The following is a 19,617-nucleotide window of genomic DNA, read 5'->3' on the forward strand; positions in this document are numbered from 1 at the left end:
ATATGGCTCTGACCTTTAACCCGACCTTTCGTAATGGTCTGGTCAGGGGTTACAGCGAGGGTCACACCGTCGTGGTAAAGGCAATGATCGATTATACTGTCTGGGTAACGTGAACTGTCATGACATGTAGCGGAAGATTGATGACTTACGTAGACAGTGATTGGTCATTTTTATTGCGAATTGGATGACGTATGAGAACGTGAGTTTCGAGCGAAGACATTTGCCAGAGCTCGTTGGTCGACTGCTGCTGTGAGAGGCAGGTGTTGAGAGAGGCAGAAGTGGGAGGCGGTGAGGTGAGCGAACGTCACTTAGGGGGGGGAAACAAGGTTATGTGCTTGTTGCAGGAGGAGGGTAGGGCGGACGACGAGCTGACGTGGAGATAGCTTGAAGGCACGCGAGATCTGATCTGGTTTGAACGAGGTGAAGTGGACTGCAGTCGGCTGTATCGGACTTGTCCTGTTTAACGTGTTTGTGTTATGGGATCCACACGGGCGTAGGAGGCGTGTCAAGTGGGAGGTGGAACTATGGTGGAAGAGGCCACAAGTTATGGTTTCCAGGCGTGTGCTGAGTTAAGGGGTCTGCCCGGGCAGGTGTCATCACCCTCCAGTGTTCCCCCAGGCGCTGCGCCGCCTCCTGCATCACGCTCATCAAGCCTCGGAGAATAAGAGTGACATGCTCTAATGTATTTTTTTATGTTATCATTATGGTCGCTGGTGCCGTGTTACCACAAGGGAAGGGTGTGTGTGTGTGTGTGTGTGTGTGTGTGTGTGTGTGTGTGGCTGTGAACGTGGCGCTGACAGGTCCTAGGAAAGTGATAGGAGTCTGAGTATCTCCTCCTCCTTTTTGAGCACCATGCCCCCCTAGTCCCGGGGCCAGCAGCAGGAGCAGCGGCGGCACACCTCTCCTCTCCCTCCCTCCCTCCCTCCCTCACCAGAAACCAGGAGGTGTCGTCCACATTGTTTGGTGATGACGCGCCTCCAGCCGGGTTCGTGTCAGGTGTCGTCTGTGGTCGGCTCAGGGGACACAACACAACATTAATCTACGAGACCCGTGCATCTCTCGCCGCCGCCAGGGCCCGCGCGCGGCCTCCTGCCACCGTAGGGACAAGCCTCTGACCACAACCCATTTTTCGTACAGCAAGACAGGTCGTGTGAGGCACATGACAGAATCATTTTGAAGATGTACACTGGGCGTAGATATTCGGCCACACTGATCATCCCCCACAGTGTAAGGGGTCACTACTACCATGTGTGTGCAGGTGTGAATTCAAGAAATCAGTCCAACGAACAACGTGTAGTAGAGAGGCAACGGGGTAGTGTTGACGAGGTGATGAAACAAGGCCATCCTGATGACTGGCGTATCATTTGCGACGATTTTGTGGTCATTTATATAAACGTGTCATGTCGACGCTGTGAGAACAACAACAGTGAAATTGAGGCGACCTTCCAGAGTTTCACTGATAGGTTTGATGACGACCAATGAGTTACGTAAGTGTTCCTCGTTTGTAGGAGGGCTTGAAGTGACTGATATATTAAAGAGATCACATATATCTTGAAAAAAAAAGAACTTGTATTAGTATTGTCTGATGGAGTTCGATCGCTTTTGCTTCTATTGAAGGCTCCAGTCACGAACAAAATTCCACGTCAAGGCCGGGCCTTAATTGAAATATAGAGAGGTTATGAAACGGAAAAAGAAGAGACGAGAAATCATTTACGAATATTGGAGAAAGTGAAAAGCCTGTCCTTCGAAAAGATCCAGGTCATAGTTATTGGAAAAGACATGAGAGGGTAGAGAGTTCCAAAGCTTTGACGTGTAAGGAAAGAAACAGTTATTAAAACGATCCAGCCTTGAATTACCAAGGGCCGGCCACACAGTAATCATGTGACGCAGCAGCTTGGTGAGTGTTGTGTGGTCCAGCTAATAGTGGCGGTATACAAGCAGCCAGCTTGTGGGAGCAAAAACCGAAGTGATACCTAGAGAGGAGGGAAAGTGGGAGGGTGAAAGGCGTGCTAAGGATATAGTGAATTAGAGCAATGTGTTGTACTGTGGTCGGCGTTTGTCAGTGGACTAAACCATTGCAGGTGAAGCGTCTAAAGTAAACCATGGAAACGTCTGTGGAGCCTTGTTGTGGATAGGGAGCTGTGGTTTCAGTGCATTTACACATGATAGCTAGAGAATGGATGCGACCTGATGCGGCCTTTTTTTTTTGTCTGTTCCTGGCGCTAACTCGCTAACGCGGGAAACGACAATCATATGATATATATATATATATATATATATATATATATATATATATATATATATATATATATATATATATATATATATATATATATATATTTATTCATTATCTATTCTCGGACCTCGCTCAAGGGGTTCCTGCAGCTGCAAGGTTGCGCTGCAGTAATTAGCAGGGACAGGATGGACTCATTTTGAAGCGAGAAGCTCTTTGACGCGACTGTACCCAACTGTGTTATCTAACGAGGATGCAGATTCGTCAAAGGTGATTTTTTTTTTTTATTCACTATTTAACCCGAGAGAGCGGAGCGCGTACACACACACACACACACACACACACACACACACATATATATATATATATATATATATATATATATATATATATATATTATCCCTGGGGATAGGGGAGAAAGAATACTTCCCACGTATTCCCTGCGTGTCGTAGAAGGCGACTAAAAGGGGAGGGAGCGGGTGGCTGGAAATCCTCCCCTTTCTTGTTTTTTTTTAATTTTCCAAAAGAAGCAACAGAGAAGGGGGTCAGGTGAGGATATTCCCTCTAAGGCCCAGTTCTCTGTTCTTAATGCTACCTCGCTAACGCGGGAAATGGCAAATAGTATGAAAAAAAAAAAAAAAAAAAAAAAAAAAAAAAATATATATATATATATATATATATATATATATATATATATATATATATATATATATATATATATATATATATTACATGCAATAAGGAGAGGGGTGAATAAGGGTTTGTGGTGGTGGCAGGATATTGCATGTGTGGCGGTGGGTTGTGGTGAGGCCGGTGACACAGAAGCTCATGACACGGCCCGCCTGCCTCCCCTCCGCCCACACCCCGCCGTGGTCTGCCCGTCCCTCCACGCACCACACCTGCTCCTGGACGGCATCTTTGTGTGTGTGGCCGAGAGATGTGTTGTCTCTCCCCCGCGGGAGAACCGCCTCTCGTGTGTATTTGTCTCTCTTGGGGCTTCCTGCCTCATTGTATAGGGTTGTTAGTCTCTCATGGGGCCTCCTGCCGTGTTGTATAGGGTTGTTAGTCTCTTATGGGGCCTCCTGCCGTGTTGTATAGGGTTGTTAGTCTCTTATGGGGCCTCCTACCGTGTTGTATAGGGTTGTTAGTCTCTCATGGGGCTTCCTACCGTGTTGTATAGGGTTGTTAGTCTCTCATGGGGCTTCCTACCGTGTTGTATAGGGTTGTTAGTCTCTCCTGGGGCTTCCTACCGTGTTGTATAGGGTTGTTAGTCTCTCATGGGGCTTCCTACCGTGTTGTATAGGGTTGTTAGTCTCTCCTGGGGCTTCCTACCGTGTTGTATAGGGTTGTTAGTCTCTCCTGGGGCTTCCTACCGTGTTGTATAGGGTTGTTAGTCTCTCATGGGGCTTCCTACCGTGTTGTATAGGGTTGTTAGTCTCTCATGGGGCTTCCTACCGTGTTGTATAGGGTTGTTAGTCTCTCCTGGGGTTTCTGTTGTTATATAGGACAGTTTGTCTCCCGCGGGGTTCGTGACACAGTGCTGGGTACCTCGCCTGTGTTACATAGCAGTCTTTAGCGGGGCACCTCCTGGGTTACATAGCAATCTCTGGCAGGGCTCCTCTGCCTTATTCTATTCCCTCATCTGTTGCATAGCACATTCCTCCGCTCAGCTACTGCTTTGTTGCATAGCTGTCTCACAGTATACCTGTTGTATAGCGTTGTCTCCCGCGGGGGGGCTTCTCCCATGTTGCCCAGCGTTGCCTCCGGCCAGGCTCTTCTTTTGTGTAGCGCTATCTCTGGTGTAGCTCACCTCTCGCGTAGCTCAACCTCGATGTAAAGCGCTATCTACCTCATGCGAGGCTCCTTCCCTGCCGTGTAGCACTATCTCTTGCAAGGTTTAACGTCTGTTGTATAGCGCTGTCTTTTGCAAGCTTCTCCCCTATTGTATAGCAGCCACTTTCCATATTGTATAGTACTGACTCCCACGGGTCCCACCCTCACCCCCCCACCACCTCCTTGTGCTCATGTCAGATACGGCGCCCGTCCTCTCTCTCTCTCTCTCTCTCTCTCTCTCTCTCTCTCTCTCTCTCTCTCTCTCTCTCTCTCTCTCTCGATTCATCTTCCCTCCCTAACCATCGCTTTCTCTTCGCTCTTGTATGCCTCCTCTCTGACGTGTATCCTTCAATCATAAGGTATGTTTGTGTCTGTCTTCTTTCGTGTGTCCCTGCTGGTCATCGCTTCTGCTTGCGCGTCTCACCCAGCTTCGTTCCGCTCCCCATTCCACCTATGTGGCAACGTCGCTCCCATTTCCCTTTATATTCCCCTCCTCTCCCGCGAGTCGCCCCCCTTTCCCGTCATCTCCCACAAGTCCCCCTCCCCTCCCTTCACCTCCCACAAGTGCCCTTCCCTTCACTTCACAAATCCCCCTTGTCTACCTTCACTTCCTACTTCCTCCTCCCCATCGTATCAAACGGCGATGGACACACTGACCTTCTAAAGTGATTTGGAGGTATTTCCTGGACGGGACAGAGGAGTGAGTTGCCCTGTGGGTCGTGTGTGACAGAACACAAGCATCACACACACACAATAAGTGCTTCACACTCGCCTCACTCAGCCTCAAGGTTTATAGCCCAGGGTACTAATGTTTGGAGGGTGTGGGTGTGTAGGTAATGTGCTTGGGTAGTCGTGTATCCTCCGCTTGGATGTACCATACAACGCAAGGCCAGTCAGACGACTGTCTGTCTTACTGTTGATGATACTGTGTGGTGTTTAGGGTGGCTGCTGCCACCGCCTCTAATAAAGCCACCGAGACGACCATACATCCTCACCCCATCTGGTATCTATCCCCTGTTGTCCTCCCTTATCATCCGGCAGGGCTTTGTTTGACCTACAGCTGCCCTCTGACCCGGGAGGGTATCCTCTGCAAGAGATGCCCACGAGTTAAGTGTCACCCCCTGGGACATGCCCAGACTTTATTGCATTCCAGCGTTGCACATTCCCGACCCCGAGTGTTGCATCTTGAGCGGAGGGCGACCACTGTGGTCTGTCTGCCGGTGCTTGGTGGAAGTTGTTTTGACGTGACTTAATGCCTGACCACGTGATCACTACACGTCCTCCTCCTGGTGCAATATAACGACGAGGTAAAGAGTCGTGGACCTGACCTGGGAGAGAGGAAAACGCCTGTGAAAATTTGCCCCCGAAATGGCGAGCAAATTGACCACTTTCTGCCTTCTTTGGAGACTTGGTGGACGAGTCTGACACATTTTACTGTCGTCTGCACCAACTGTCGCTGTTCGAAGTCGTCAGTGAAACCTTTTTGTGTGTTTTCTCTCCTGACCAGCCTCAGCCTTCCTGAATGTTTGCTCATTCGCTCCTAACCACTGTCACTGTACCTCAGTGTTAGATATCTGCTGACCAGTCCGTCTCAGTCTGCTTAAATGAGGTCATCTTACTTTCTATACACGAGAATACCAGGCGTAAGGGAGCTCAGACCTTGCTCTCCATTGAACCCAACACCCATGGGACCCGCGACCCCACTGTTTGTTGATGATATCAGAGACAACTAGGCCAGTTCACGCACCGCTGACGTCACTGACTCCCTCCAAGGAGAACTTTTCGTACGCGATGTTAGAGGTAGTGTTGTTGGTCCGCGGCACAGGATGGTGTGGCATGGCTCTCCTGGGACGAGGTGCAATATTGCCACTTGTTGTACTGAAGTAATGGTTCTGCGTGGCCACGCGGCCTTCACCCACTCTCTCGCTTGTGCCCCTGAACCTGCTCTCGCAACGCATCGTTTCTCCCTTTCAGCGGTAGTCTGTCTCTGTTACGAGACCAGGTATTCCTGTGTTGGTGCTAGAGAGGTAGGAAAAGTCACGGATCGCAACGTGATCCGCTGTGGGGGAGAGTCATGAATGGCAGGGTTCTCTCTCTCTCTCTCTCTCTCTCTCTCTCTCTCTCTCTCTCTCTCTCTCTCTCTCTCTCTCTATTTTGTTTATATCGTTGTTATACTAGCCGATCTGTGAGGGAACGCACGTCGTTTGGCCTTGTCCTTTTCCCTCGCGAGCCCTTGTGAAATGCCTCCGTAATGTTCCACCTTTTAGGAACTGTTGTGTGTGTGTGTGTGTGTGTGTGTGTGTGTGTGTTTAAGGCAGGTACAATTTATTCTGTCAAAGCGGTGTGTGGTGGTGGTGCAGGGGCGTGGGGGCTGGCCGGGAGTACGTACAGAGGGGGTCAGCAACATCTTGAAGCAAGAGTATTTTTTGCTCGCTGGTTAAGACCATTTTGAGACGACTGGTATGTGACCGTGTGTGTGTATTTAACTCTGTTTTTATGAATGTTTCATTTGTTTTTCGTTTCGTTTTTACATAGATATCATGCTGTGGACTAGTTTATGATACATGTTTCTTAAAACAATCCTGTGATGTACCTGACTTTATCTTGTTGACTTACAATTACCAAAGACTCGGATAGTGTGTCGTAGTGAGTCGGGTAGTGTCATATTGAGGTGCTGTTTGTTGTACACTGCTGAGAAACTGTGTATCCCGAGAGTGAACGCGATACTGAGCTGTGAAACAAACGTTTGAAAAAGGTGAACGAAAAGAGAATTAGAAAAAGAGATATGTTGACAATGCAGGCGATGATTCACCGCCAGGATGCCGGGGCCGCCCTCCGGAAGCCAGACAAGACCAGCAGACCCAACTCTGGAGGGAGCGTTAAAAGCAAGAGTAAACGTAAAGCCAACAGGAGGAAAAAAGACGCCGCTGCTGGTGGAGACGACGCCATCGGAGATGTCTTCGTGGATGTGCCTCTCTCTGACGGAGGACAGCCCCGGGTGGTGGTGGCCCGGGAGTGGCTGCTGCTGAAGAACACGGAACTTCAGGATGTACCGAGGGTGCCGCCCTCCAGTGCCGGGGACCGAGGCACTACTATGGGCACCAGTCGCCCACGTGAGGACCCTGCGGCCGCCCCGAGCCTTGTGCCCATAAGGAAGAAGGACGCGCGAGCTGCCAAAAACAACAGAACTAGAGATGCTAATGGTAACGTCAGAATACTGAAGGAGCCGCGGGCTGGCGTCCAGGAGGTCGGGCACCCCAGATTATCAGCAGATATGACCCCCAAAGAAAACAAGGGAGGGAATGGAGAAGAAAGGGAAGAACCGCCGAGGGGAACTCTACCCTACGAGGCTCCACAAGTGGGTGATGTCACTCTCATCAGAGTTCAGCCCCCGGAAGATGCGCCAGACGACCCGCCTAACAAAGACACTTCCCTGCGGGACAAGACCAAAGTGCCTGACACTTTCCCCAGAAAGGGCAGTCGACACTTCTCCCCAGAAATTCCCCCCGGGGATAGAAGAGAGCGGAGGAGCGGAGCTAACAAGTCCTCGAGCGTCAAGCGACACAGTTCGAGCCGAAGTACAGGTTCAGAGGGCAGCACATTACGTCGGATGCGACGTCGAGGGACGCACCACAGTAGCGCTGCAACACAGACGCCTCCTGGTTCTCATTCCGAACTAAACAAGTGCACGATACCTCCAGACAACAAGCGCGGCTCCTACAAGAACCATGAAAGTTCCGGGGGCCACAGTGGCGACCAGCGGAGCCACGAAGATAGTCACTGGAAGGACTTGACAGGCAGCATCCCCGGCGCCTCCCTCCTGCTCAAGTTAGTATTACCGCGGGACAAGCGTTCCAGCAGGCACTCAGGGGGCTCCCCCTCCCGGGAAGTGCCTTCCCCAGGAACTATGTCAGCACCAACCCGGGCGCCACCCTCCCCGCCGCTGCCATGGTTTTGGTCGCCCCTTCGCCATATGGAAGGTGTAAACTCCACCCATCCTCTCCTCCCGTTGCTGAGAGGACCGCCGTCACAACAAGGAACCGTCTGTCAGGGTGTTGCTGCTGGAGGTGGGGAAGCGGAAGCCCCTGGGATGATGACCCTCCTGCCGGAGGATATAGTGCCCTTCCCGCCGAGGGCAGCACCGCCGGTGCCATGCCAGATACAAGGAGATCAGATGAGCATCTCCAGCCTGAATAGCAGCCTTGCGGGACACACGTACGAGCAGGTCAACTTTGTCATAGAACCACCTATATCAGAGTACAGGGAAAACGAGTACGAGCTTAGTAAAACTATAGCAGAAGACCTGCAGAACGACTATGTTGACAGGGATGAAATTCAGATGCATAGTGCCGGCTATGTTTCTCCTCGACCAAGTGATAATGTGGAGCAAGAAGCACCGGAGGGAGGGATGGCGAGACGCACCTTCTCTCGAAGAAAAAGGAAGAAGTCTCGGTGTGCAGCCACCATTACGGATGACTCCATAGTGGGCGACCTGTACCACGACGCATTACATGGACACGAGGAACGTGTGGGAGGGCCGGTGCCTCAGGTGGAGGGATGCGCCACGCCAGGGGTGTTCTCTCACTCGCCAGCGCCAACGGATGGCTATTACCACCGTCGGCGGTCGTCAGCGTCCTACAGCAGCGCCAGTAGCCTCACAGGCGAAAGACATATCGTAACGCTAGAGAAACCCATTACTCTAGTGTCCGAGACCAGGTTAGAACTCGGTAGTCGGTCACCGTCCGTGTCGCCTCCACTGTTGCGTCAGTCCAGTAGTCCTGAGGGTATTCCAGCAGAGACTCCAGCCGCCACGCCCTCGGCAACCAACAAGGACGCTGTGCTTATCCACCGGCTCTTGACCCTGGTGAGCCAGGACGGGGCAGGGGGCAGTGCCAGTGCCTCAGGGGCGCCAGACCCGCGTCGTAACCCTCGCCGCAGGGGCGTCTACGTTCCTATTGACACAGAGTCTGATACGGGCGTGACATCTGACCCGGAGACATGCAGGGAGCCTCGGACGTCTCCGAGCCCCGAGTCCCACTCCCAGGAGCAAACGCAAAGGCCCAGTGGAAGTACTCTATCGTTGGCCAGGCCTGATAAGGGAGTTTGTCCGCTCCATGGCACGCTGGGACTGGCGATGCACCGACGGCGATCACGTCGTGCATCCCTCCCTGCCCCAGTCACTCCTGAGCGACGACCCTCCTTCTTCCAGCGACTTCGGCGTTCGCTCAGGAGAAGCAGGAACATTGAGCCGCTCATAGCCGAGCTGCCCAGCCCGGTGAACCTGCCGGACGACGTGGGTGACACGGTTCCCTCATTGCTAACAGAGGAGACCCAGCCGCCTCACGGGGTCACCTGCACGTGCCCTGACCCCGTCGAGGATTTCCGTCGCTTCCGACCGCGGCTCGGGTCAGAGGTCACGGTGGTAAGCAGCGACGAAGAGGACAAAAAAGCTCGACCGCCAACACCACAGGTAACACACTGTACCCCAGCCTCCCGCTGTACAGGTAACACACTGTGCCCCAGCCTCCCACTGTACAGGTAACACACAACACCCCAGCCTCCCACTGTACAGGTAACACACAACACCCCAGCCTCCCACTGTACAGGTAACACACTGTACCCCAGCCTCCCACTGTACAGGTAACACACTGTACCCCAGCCTCCCGCTGTACAGGTAACACACTGTACCCCAGCCTCCCGCTGTACAGGTAACACACTGTACCCCAGCCTCCCGCTGTACAGGTAACACACTGTACCCCAGCCTCCCACTGTACAGGTAACACACTGTACCCCAGCCTCCCGCTGTACAGGTAACACACTGTACCCCAGCCTCCCACTGTACAGGTAACACACAACACCCCAGCCTCCCGCTGTACAGGTAACACACTGTACCCCAGCCTCCCACTTACAGGTAACACACTGTACCCCAGCCTCCCGCTGTACAGGTAACACACTGTACCCCAGCCTCCCACTATACAGGTAACACACAACACCCCAGCCTCCCACTGTACAGGTAACACACTGTACCCCAGCCTCCCACTGTACAGGTAACACATAACACCCCAGCCTCCCACTGTACAGGTAACACACAACACCCCAGCCTCCCACTGTACAGATTACACACTGTACCCCAGCTTCCCGCTGTACAGGTAACGCACAGTACCCCAGCCTCCCGCTGTACAGGTAACACACTGTACCCAAGCCTCCCACTGTACAGGTAACACACTGTACCCCAGCCTCCCGCTGTACAGGTAACACACACTGTACCCCAGCCTCCCACTGTACAGGTAACACAACACCCGAGCCCACCTTTCCGCACACGACATTGGACATGTTATGGCCTTCATCATCTTCCGTTACACAGTTTTGTTGACTCCTCTGGTGCTAATCTTTCCCAGGAAGAAGGTAATTACTGCGGCATATTTTGTACTGACTAATTATCCTATGGCTACCTAGGATTAAGGTCCACGATCTTTTCTGTTCAGTTTCATTGCTTTTGATTGCTCTCCGTGCATGACAGGCATAACTGTAAGGCAATGTTAGAATTTTAAACATGTCATGTGTTTGAAGAGAATTTTTTCCGTAGGTGGATGTATTTTGTACCTATTTTATCCATGTATTATAGATCTGTGGTGTGGGTGTACCGTAGAGTAATATTGTCTTATGTTATGGCAGCACGGTTTGAGTAGCATTAGATATTATATTTCTTATGAAATGTTTTTTGAACAGACTTCTGGAGGTGTGCGATCCTGTCTCATCAAACATTATGTCGTCATCCATACGTCACCATGAGCGAGCAGCCCCTCGCTTGCTACGCTTGTACCTTTTGAACTGTCCACAATTTGGCAGGTTATATATATTCTGTGAAGTAAAATGTGCAGTAAAATTTTAGTGAATGATGATTTTTCAATTTTTTTTCTTTACGATTCTAGACGCACATATCAGTATTTCGAAGAAGTAAAGCCAAACATTAAAGTATTTCGATAAGTAAAGCCACAAGTTGTGTGTGTAGTTTTGAATGCAATCGGTGAAGATTCGCGCAGGTCGAGGTCTGGGTGTAACTCACCGAACCCTGTTACCCTGTGTGTGTATATCCTGTTACCCTGCTTCTTTAATTATAAAAGTGACATTAATATTGTTCCTTCTCTTCTGACGGGTTCCGGGGGACCATTAGGCCTTCCATCATACCCTCCCGAGTCCATGTATGCACTGTACCCACTGTACGCGCTGTATTTTCCTCCACCTATACTTACCTGAAATGTTTTGTCCACATATGCTTAAAAGAGATATGGATCTTATAAATACAAGTCGAGTTGTCCATAGACGACCTAACCCCAACCTCCTTCCTTTTAATATTATTATTATTATTATTATTATTATTATTATTATTATTATCATTATTATTATTATTATTATTATTATTATTATTATTATTATTATGATTGTTGTTATTATTATTGTATGCAGATGTACATAGTTTCATATCATGGACCAACCAATGGAAAACCAAATGTGAAATTTATTCTGTAAATCTCCAACGCGCACTTGTTAGTCTGACTGAATGAAGTTTGCTAGGCTTGCCCGGCCGCTGTCTCGGATGGTTTGGCTTGCTAGCAGTCTAGCAAACCAGTTGTATTAGTCTGATAGCGTACAAGTTTACGAGGGAGAGCACCTGGGGGGAGTGGAGTGTTTTTTTTAGATACCTTGGAGTGGACGTTGCAGTGAATGGAACTATGGGAGGTTATGTGAGAGGTAGGGTGGATAGCCAAGACACGCCTCCAATATTAGACGCATTAAGCAGACAATGAATGTATAGTCCACACATTATTCTTTTTTTCTCGTACAGTTAAGAGGTTCGCCATGCCTCAGCCTCCCACGGGCCCATTGTTTTTCTTCAAAGCTTCGCCTAGCTTAAGCCTCACGCGGACCCATTGTAGACGGCCGAGGCCCCACTTTTTCTCCCCTCGAGCCATTCAGAAATCTTGGAGGCTAGTAAATTGGATTACCTGTGAGGCTGTGAAGCGTGTGAGGTGTGCGCTCCGTCCCTCACCCTTGCGGTCTCGTTACCGCAGATATGCAAGTTCCTCTCGTCTTTACCGGTTTTCCGGTTGACGGATGATAAGCTGGAGTACACATCTTACCCGTAATTACGACGCCGTCTCTTTCCCTTAACTTTTTTTTTTTAATAAAAGCGTCTCCGTCCGGTAAACTTCCTGCGTAATCGTAATACCTTGTAATTATACGCAGTGTTTACGGGCGTACACGTATCTTTGTTTTGTACATTCTGTATTAGTGTGACCACATTATAACAATTATTACCCATACTGGATGGTTGTGATAGTCTTCTGACTAGGCTCATGTACCTCGTTGAGCGTGAGCTGATATAATGTACCATGTAAATCATGTAACACTGTATAAGTTTCTGTCCAATAAACTGATGATAATGATAATAATAATGATAATAATAATAATAATAATGATAATAATGATAAGTAACTCATTCCAAGATTTGAGGTGTAATCCCAGTTGGTTGTGGCTATTCCTGTGGACGAGCCGCCTCCCCGCGCTTGTTGCCAACCGTCATCTCCGGGACTGATAAAACGCTACCTCACGATGTATTTTTGACGTCTTCTCTTAGGAAGACATTTAATGACTGACTGACTGCTTGAACTCCCCGCTAAAGATAACACTGACTCTTTTGGTGCCTACGAAATGCTGGGGATTTTTTCTGTAGCTTAAAGTAACGCCTCTCGTGATCTTCGTAGATCTTTTAGTGTGCGCTCGTGGCGTCACCGCGGCTCAGTGACGTCACTTCGACCATGTGACGAGGTGGGGGAAGGGGGGGGTAGTCCCAGCCAATTAAGTACTGCTCCTCTATTTTAAAGATGGCGCTGTCGTAGTTGTGATGTAGATGCGAAGCGTCAGTCTCCTCACCTGAGGCTGGTCGCCTTCCTTGCAGGTTATGAAGATGGTGGACGAGGGCGGGGAGGAGTGGAGGTCTGCCAGCCATGCGCGTAGGGTTGGAGGTACTTAGGGTACCCCGGGTGGAGGGCCTGAGCGACAGCAGCCACCAGGGAAGGCCCTGTATAAACACGGGGGGCGGAAGTAACCCCAGGGGATTAGGGCCCCCGTGGTGGCCCCCGGCAGCAGCAGCGAGAGGGTCAACCCTTAGGGAGCATGATACGGTGGGAGGCAGAACCCCCAGGATATTGGGTACGGAGTAGACACGTCCCGATTTTGGGCGGGACTGTCTCACTTTTGAGTTACATATCCTGCTGTCCCCAAGGAACTTTAGATGACGCAAAAATATCTCGATTTTAGAGAGAGAAATTAACTGGAAGCAAACAAATGCACCGAAGGTATGGTGCACACACGCTGATTCACTGAGGGAATGGGGTACGAGGGGATAAGACGAAGGAGGAGGTAACGCTTGGGTCACGCAAGCGGAGGTGTTTGAGCCAGCGCGACCCGGGTGGAACTGATCACGTTGGGAGAAGTTATACGGCGCACGATGACCATACAGAAGTATACACGGTATCACATGAGGTTACACGGGTCCTGAGATCAGGCTACTGTGCGATAGGAAATTGGAATTACATAATAACAAGAGAGAATACAAATGAGTTAATGTGAGAAAGGAAAGGCCTACTTGGGGCCAGCGGAGGAAGCACACGGGACGTGGAGACGCTAAACATGGGAGGAAGGGGAGAGGCGTGAGCAAGGAGGGAGAGCAGGAGGCACGCTTATTACAGGATGAGGTTGCAGTAGGGGCGCTGTGTGCATTAGGCACTCAGTGGGGTTATCTCGGGGGTTATGGGTTGAGAATTGCATCCATGGAGGGGGTGGGAGAGCCAGCCAACCCTCAGAGGCTCAGTCCTTCATTATTTACCACTCACGATGATGCGACGTGATGTTACCCACGCCCTCCACGGGTTCATGATGCTGTGGGCGTGTCCTGTTGGGGTACATGGCGTCGTGGTGGGCGTGCCGTAGGGTACGGCATAAGGCGTGTCATGAGACACACATTTGGCCGCTGCCTGGGATTTATTGCGGGACCACAAGTCACCCGTTCATGTCCCCATCAAAGGAGAGGATTTCGGGAAAAAGGAAGATCTACTGCCCCGCATGAATTGATTATCATTCTCGTCATTATGGGCGTGCAGCTCTGGTCGGTGCGGCTCGCCTTCTGTCGTGGGGGGAGGGGTTTGCGGAAACCATGCCCCCCCCCCCCCCCCATCAGCTAATCAGCGCGGCGCAGTCATGACCAACCAATGAACGCCAAGCCTTGTCGGGTTTCTTAGGCGGTGAAGTTGACCAATCAGCGTTGTATTTGCTGACATGTACTCTCGTCGTTGTGATATTCGTGAAATGGCAATATTAGATAACTGACTGCTGGCTGGAATTTATGAAAAAAAAAAAAATATATGGAAATTTCAACGTAAAATGTACGAATTAACGGAGACAAAAATTCAAATCTCTACATTTACCTACACCGTCTGTCACGACTCTAGTGCTCAACACTTTTCAGTTTGCAAAATGCGATTAAGTGTAACGTCTAATGTCATTCATTTTATTTTCAACAGTTTAATGGCAGTAAAACCATCAACTTCAAGAAATTTATGATAAGTTTCATATACTTAGAGCGAGCTTTTGCCCAATAAATTTCCATGGTGTTTCAAAAAATATGTAAAGAAATGTATAACAAGTGTCAGTTCTGTTATATATAATTAAGGATGTGTAATGACGAGTAAACAATCTTTATTCCGCATTTTACATTTTCTCTGCGGCTTTTGTACAAGTTAGTATCCGTAAAAGACGACGTTATGAAAAGAATTAATATTGTAGACACTCTGCAATAGCAATTGATAATTGTTGATGAACGTAGCCTATGCCACATTTTGAACGCATCATCTAAATGGTTCTCTAACTGTATCATTCACAGGTTTAACTCCCGGACCACAATGGTACGACCCTTGAGCACGACAGAACGACCCTTGGGTATGATGGCCAGCCCCCCCAAAAAAAAGGTCGTACCGTCGTGCTCATGGATCAACTGTTGTGCTCATTGGGTTAAGAAATTTCAGAAATCATCATCCGTTTCCACCGGTAAGTTTTCAGGATTTTCAAAAGGAATTCATGATATGAATTCATCTGGTTTAACACTGAAATGGTTAAGGCCAGTGAATATTTACACGTTGCAGATACTCGGTGAGACAATAACTAATTTGATCTATTTTGTGTTTGATTGATACAATCGTTTGATCCGCTAAATATGTTGAAGATGGACATTTATGTCTTTGAACCGTCGGCTTAAGAAACCGTGTAGCCATATGGCTAGGATTTTTTTTTTTTTTCGACGTGGCGTCTGTAACATCAAGTAAGGCTTCATGGAGTGAATATGGCATTTTATGAGTTTTTCTCTTCGTAAATTCTGATAATCCGTCGAACGCCTTGTAACATTAATCAAGTGATCCCAATACAGTGTGTTACTCTCGTAAATTTTGCATCGGGCGTTTTCGAAAAGAAATGAGGATAGTAACAATATAAGGAAGATGCGAGTAGTCTCTTTAATTGCTATGCCTGAGGAAGTATGATGTTCTGTATGGTGTATTTAGCCACCCTTTTTTGGCGAATTTCTATTGAAAAGACGTCCACGCTTATTCTAACACGTTCTGTTAGACGATTGTACCTCCTGGTATATGACCTTACTCATATGTGGCTGTCATTTCGTCATCTTAAGTTCACTTACGATGGTTTCGGAGGTCTTCTAACCCCACAGCTGGGTCTGGGACCTTACCTTGCCTTACGTGTACCTTACGATGGTTTAGGAAGTCTTCTACCCCAACAGCTGGGTCTGGGACCTTACCTTACCTTACGTATACCTTACGATGGTTTGGGAGGTCTTGCACCACTACGCCTGGTGGGTCTGGGACCTTACCTTACCTTACGTATACCTTACGATGGTTTGGAGAGGTCTTCTATCCCAACAGCTTGGTCTGGAACCTTACCTTACCTTACGTACACCTTACGATGGTTTGGGAGGTCTTCTACCCCCACAGCTGGGTCTGGGACCTTACCTTACGTATACCTTACGATGGTTTCGGAGGTCTTCTACCCCCACAGCTGGGTCTGGGACCGTACCTTACCTTACGTATACCTTACGATGGTTTGGGAGGTCTTCTACCCCCACAGCTGGGTCTGGGACCTTACCTTACCTTACGTATACCTTACGATGGTTTGGGAGGTCTTCTACCCCCACAGCTGGGTCTGGGACCTTACCTTACCTTACGTATACCTTACGATGGTTTGGGAGGTCTTCTACCCCCACAGCTGGGTCTGGGACCTTACCTTACCTTACGTATACCTTACGATGGTTTGGGAGGTCTTCTACCCCAACAGCTGGGTCTGGGACCTGACCTTACCTTACGTATACCTTACGATGGTTTGGGAGGTCTTCTACCCCAACAGCTGGGTCTGGGACCTTACCTTACGTATACCTTACGATGGTGTGGGAGGTCTTGCACCCCCACAGCTTGGTCTCCAATGAAGCTGCTAGGTTGCTCTTTGCTCACTTAACCTGATAGAGGCTGCCGTCCGCAAGCCTGCGCAGCCAATACATCCTTGCTGGACTGGCACAATTTTTAGGTCCTTATTCAAGCAGTTTTTAGCATCTCCATAGCGTTTCCTGTGGCTGCAAGCAATGTATTATAAAATTTTAGAACACGCATGTTAATGATTATTTTATGGTGCTATGCTAACTGCATCTTTCGATTTCATGTGTAACATTTTGCAAAAGTATTCCGTGCTTGTTGTGCTAATGGTAAACTGTTGTCTGCCAGTTTGGAACTATGCGTACCATGGTGTAACAAATGTGTATTATGACACACCTGTGTCATCTACACTCCAGAGATTACAGCCTAACAGCTTCCAGATATTTCACAAGCCTATCTTGATTTTCCTGCTTATGGCCGAAATCCTTTTTTTAAGTGATCCTTCATTCCAGTTGAATGTTTACTTACAGGGTCCACAAGTATCCTTACGTTTACATGTGTGGCTTTAGCCTCTTATGATATTTACTTAATGCCAGCCAGCCACATACAGGTGCGCCCAAACCTGGTCCTGATTTTATTCCGTAGGGTTCGTACCTCTGTTAATATTAGCATGTGTTGTCCTTGATAAGTTATGTGTTTACGTACGTGATGCACATCCCATGTCAAGCAGGCCGACCCCTGTCATCAGATGTAGAGGAATTATTTGCTTAGTTTTTACTTGCGTATATATATATATATATATATATATATATATATATATATATATATATATATATATATATAATATATATAATCATTATTAAGATTATACCGCACTAATACGTATGTACAGTGTGTGTACGGCCAGGCCATCCAACCTACAGTGTGTGTGTTTGAGGAGGCTGGGGGTGATGGAGTGAGGGGCATCAGTGTCGTGCTGGTATATGGTGACACGCGGTCGTTATATATCATGTGGTTGGATCTGTTCTCGTTAATTTGCGCCCACTGTAGGCACCCACCCAGGAGTGCAACTGTGCTGGCCTGGTAAGATCCGTTCTTAGCTACGGAAAATCGTCGATAGTTTATATAAGTTACGCCTTGAGCATGACGGTACGGTCCTTGCGTACGATGGTACCATCTGGCATTACGATGATGCACACCTGGAACAGAAAGGTGCTGCTTTCCTTGAGCACGACGGTTCATAGCGGGTCACATGGTCGTACTCAGGGGCCGTGCAGTTGCATTCAGGGGTCGTAACATCGTGATCGAGGTTAATTATGAAGCTCTTAAAGCCTCCGTTCTAACTGGTTGATTATAAGGTCGTCATATCTGGCTGTGCTCCAAGTGTTACTGGTGCAGGGACGGGGTGTTTATGCCAAGATGGAGTATGTATGAATTATCGAGCCGCCTGTGTGTGAGTGTGATGTATTATGGTTGGCGGTCAGTCTATCACGAAGCGCCAAGGGGTGTGTCACGGCAGACGGCGACCAACAACATTGTGCGAGAGCCAGAGACCCAGACAGACAGCGCTCTCGGGTGACAGCGAACATGCGTACAACGTTGTTTTGGGTACTACTTGATTATCCATATGATAGAAATACCCCTGTCTGCTCATGAAGGGTTGATGTGACACTTTATGGCAACGAGTAAGTTATGATTTTGAGGTAATGAGATAACGTCATGGTGGATGATAACGCACCGTCGACGTCAAGTAAAAAACAAAGAGAAAGCGCGCCAAAACCCCGAGTTCGTGACGTCACGGGAACCTGGCGAGCTGCCCTACCAGACGGTTTCCGGGAACTCACGCGGGCAGCGGCCATTTTTTACCATCAAGATTAAAACAGACGGTAGTAGTCGGGCTAGCATCCAGGTGATTTAGAGGCATTACTCCAAAGCTAACTTACCGTCTGTTGTTTTCGAATCGTGTAGTCGTGGATTTGGCTGAAGTGTTTAGGGGTCTGGCGAATCGTCTCGCCGGGTCGCTAACATCTTCCGGAAGTTAGCGCTAGAAGGATGGAAATATATAAAATTATTGAGAAAATATTCATAAAAGCACAGATAAGTATCATTTACGCCGTAAAGATAACATTTTCGCTATATTATGACTCTTCCGCATATAATAGAATAATAAGTAGAAGGTTTTCTCGCTTTTTATGTATCCTGAAGTAGCCAGTTTGGTCTTGACAGCAGAAATTAGCTTCGCGGTCGCTTGTTCCTTAGTAAATTTAGGCGTGACGTGTATCCGTCAGTCAACTTAATTGCCTAATTGTGATAAAGCATGTTTTTTCATGTTTGTAGTTAGAGTAGGAGTAATTTGTTGATTAAAGTTGTGTTTGGTGTTAAGCTTTGCTTTAAGTGAGACATGTTGGAATGTCATGTAAGTTCTGGAACAATGATGCTTTGTCGGGCGTGGACACAGAGGAGCTGCTGTGGTCGGGGATATGACGGAGTACTCTAGAGATTATCTGGCTGAGGGGAGAGGTTTGGGGAGAGCTTGTGGGCCTGAGTGGGAGAGTTCATGTGCTCAAGTGCGCAGGCTGAACGTGCGTGTCTGTGCGCCTTGCAGGTGGATGGGTGTGGTGAGAGGGGCAAGTGTCGTGGTAGTGGTGGTGGTTTGCACAAGAGGAAGGTTGTTATGGTGTTGTTCCTCTGATGGTAGTGGAAAATGGCGATGATAAAGGAAGATGGTGGTGGTGGTAGTTATGGAAGTAGAGGTAGATAGTGCAGTCGACAGTGATAGCGATGGTGGTAGTAAAGAGGTGTGGTACTTTTGGTGGAAGATGGTGATGGTAGTAGCGGGTTGCTAGTGGGAGGATAGTGGTGGTAGATTAGGCTGTGGTGATGGTATTGATGCGAGATAAAGGGGATGATGGTGGGAGCAAGGGTCTCAGATGTGACTATGGTTGTCGAGATAGATGTATAGGAGATAGATATATATGCAGAGTAGTTGGACTTAACGTCACCCTGAAGTATGTAAATATTCAGTACTGCTAGACAAGCGGTCGAAACTTCTCAGAAATA

At 48.7% G+C, this 19,617-nt stretch overlaps 1 protein-coding gene across 1 annotated transcript in view; it reads left to right on the plus strand.

Annotated features, from left to right (window-relative positions):
* The window catches only part of LOC139762577 (uncharacterized), a 228,574-nt gene that overhangs the window by 51,857 nt on the left and 157,100 nt on the right, over positions 1 to 19,617 (plus strand). Inside the window, exon 2 of the mRNA XM_071687618.1 lies at positions 6,602 to 9,536. Within this exon, the coding sequence (XP_071543719.1) occupies positions 6,852 to 9,536 (2,685 nt within the window). The 5' untranslated portion in view covers positions 6,602 to 6,851. The remainder of the gene's footprint in view (positions 1 to 6,601; positions 9,537 to 19,617) is intronic.

The sequence above is a fragment of the Panulirus ornatus genome, chromosome 1 (assembly GCF_036320965.1).
Source record: "Panulirus ornatus isolate Po-2019 chromosome 1, ASM3632096v1, whole genome shotgun sequence".
NCBI lineage: Eukaryota > Metazoa > Arthropoda > Malacostraca > Decapoda > Palinuridae > Panulirus > Panulirus ornatus.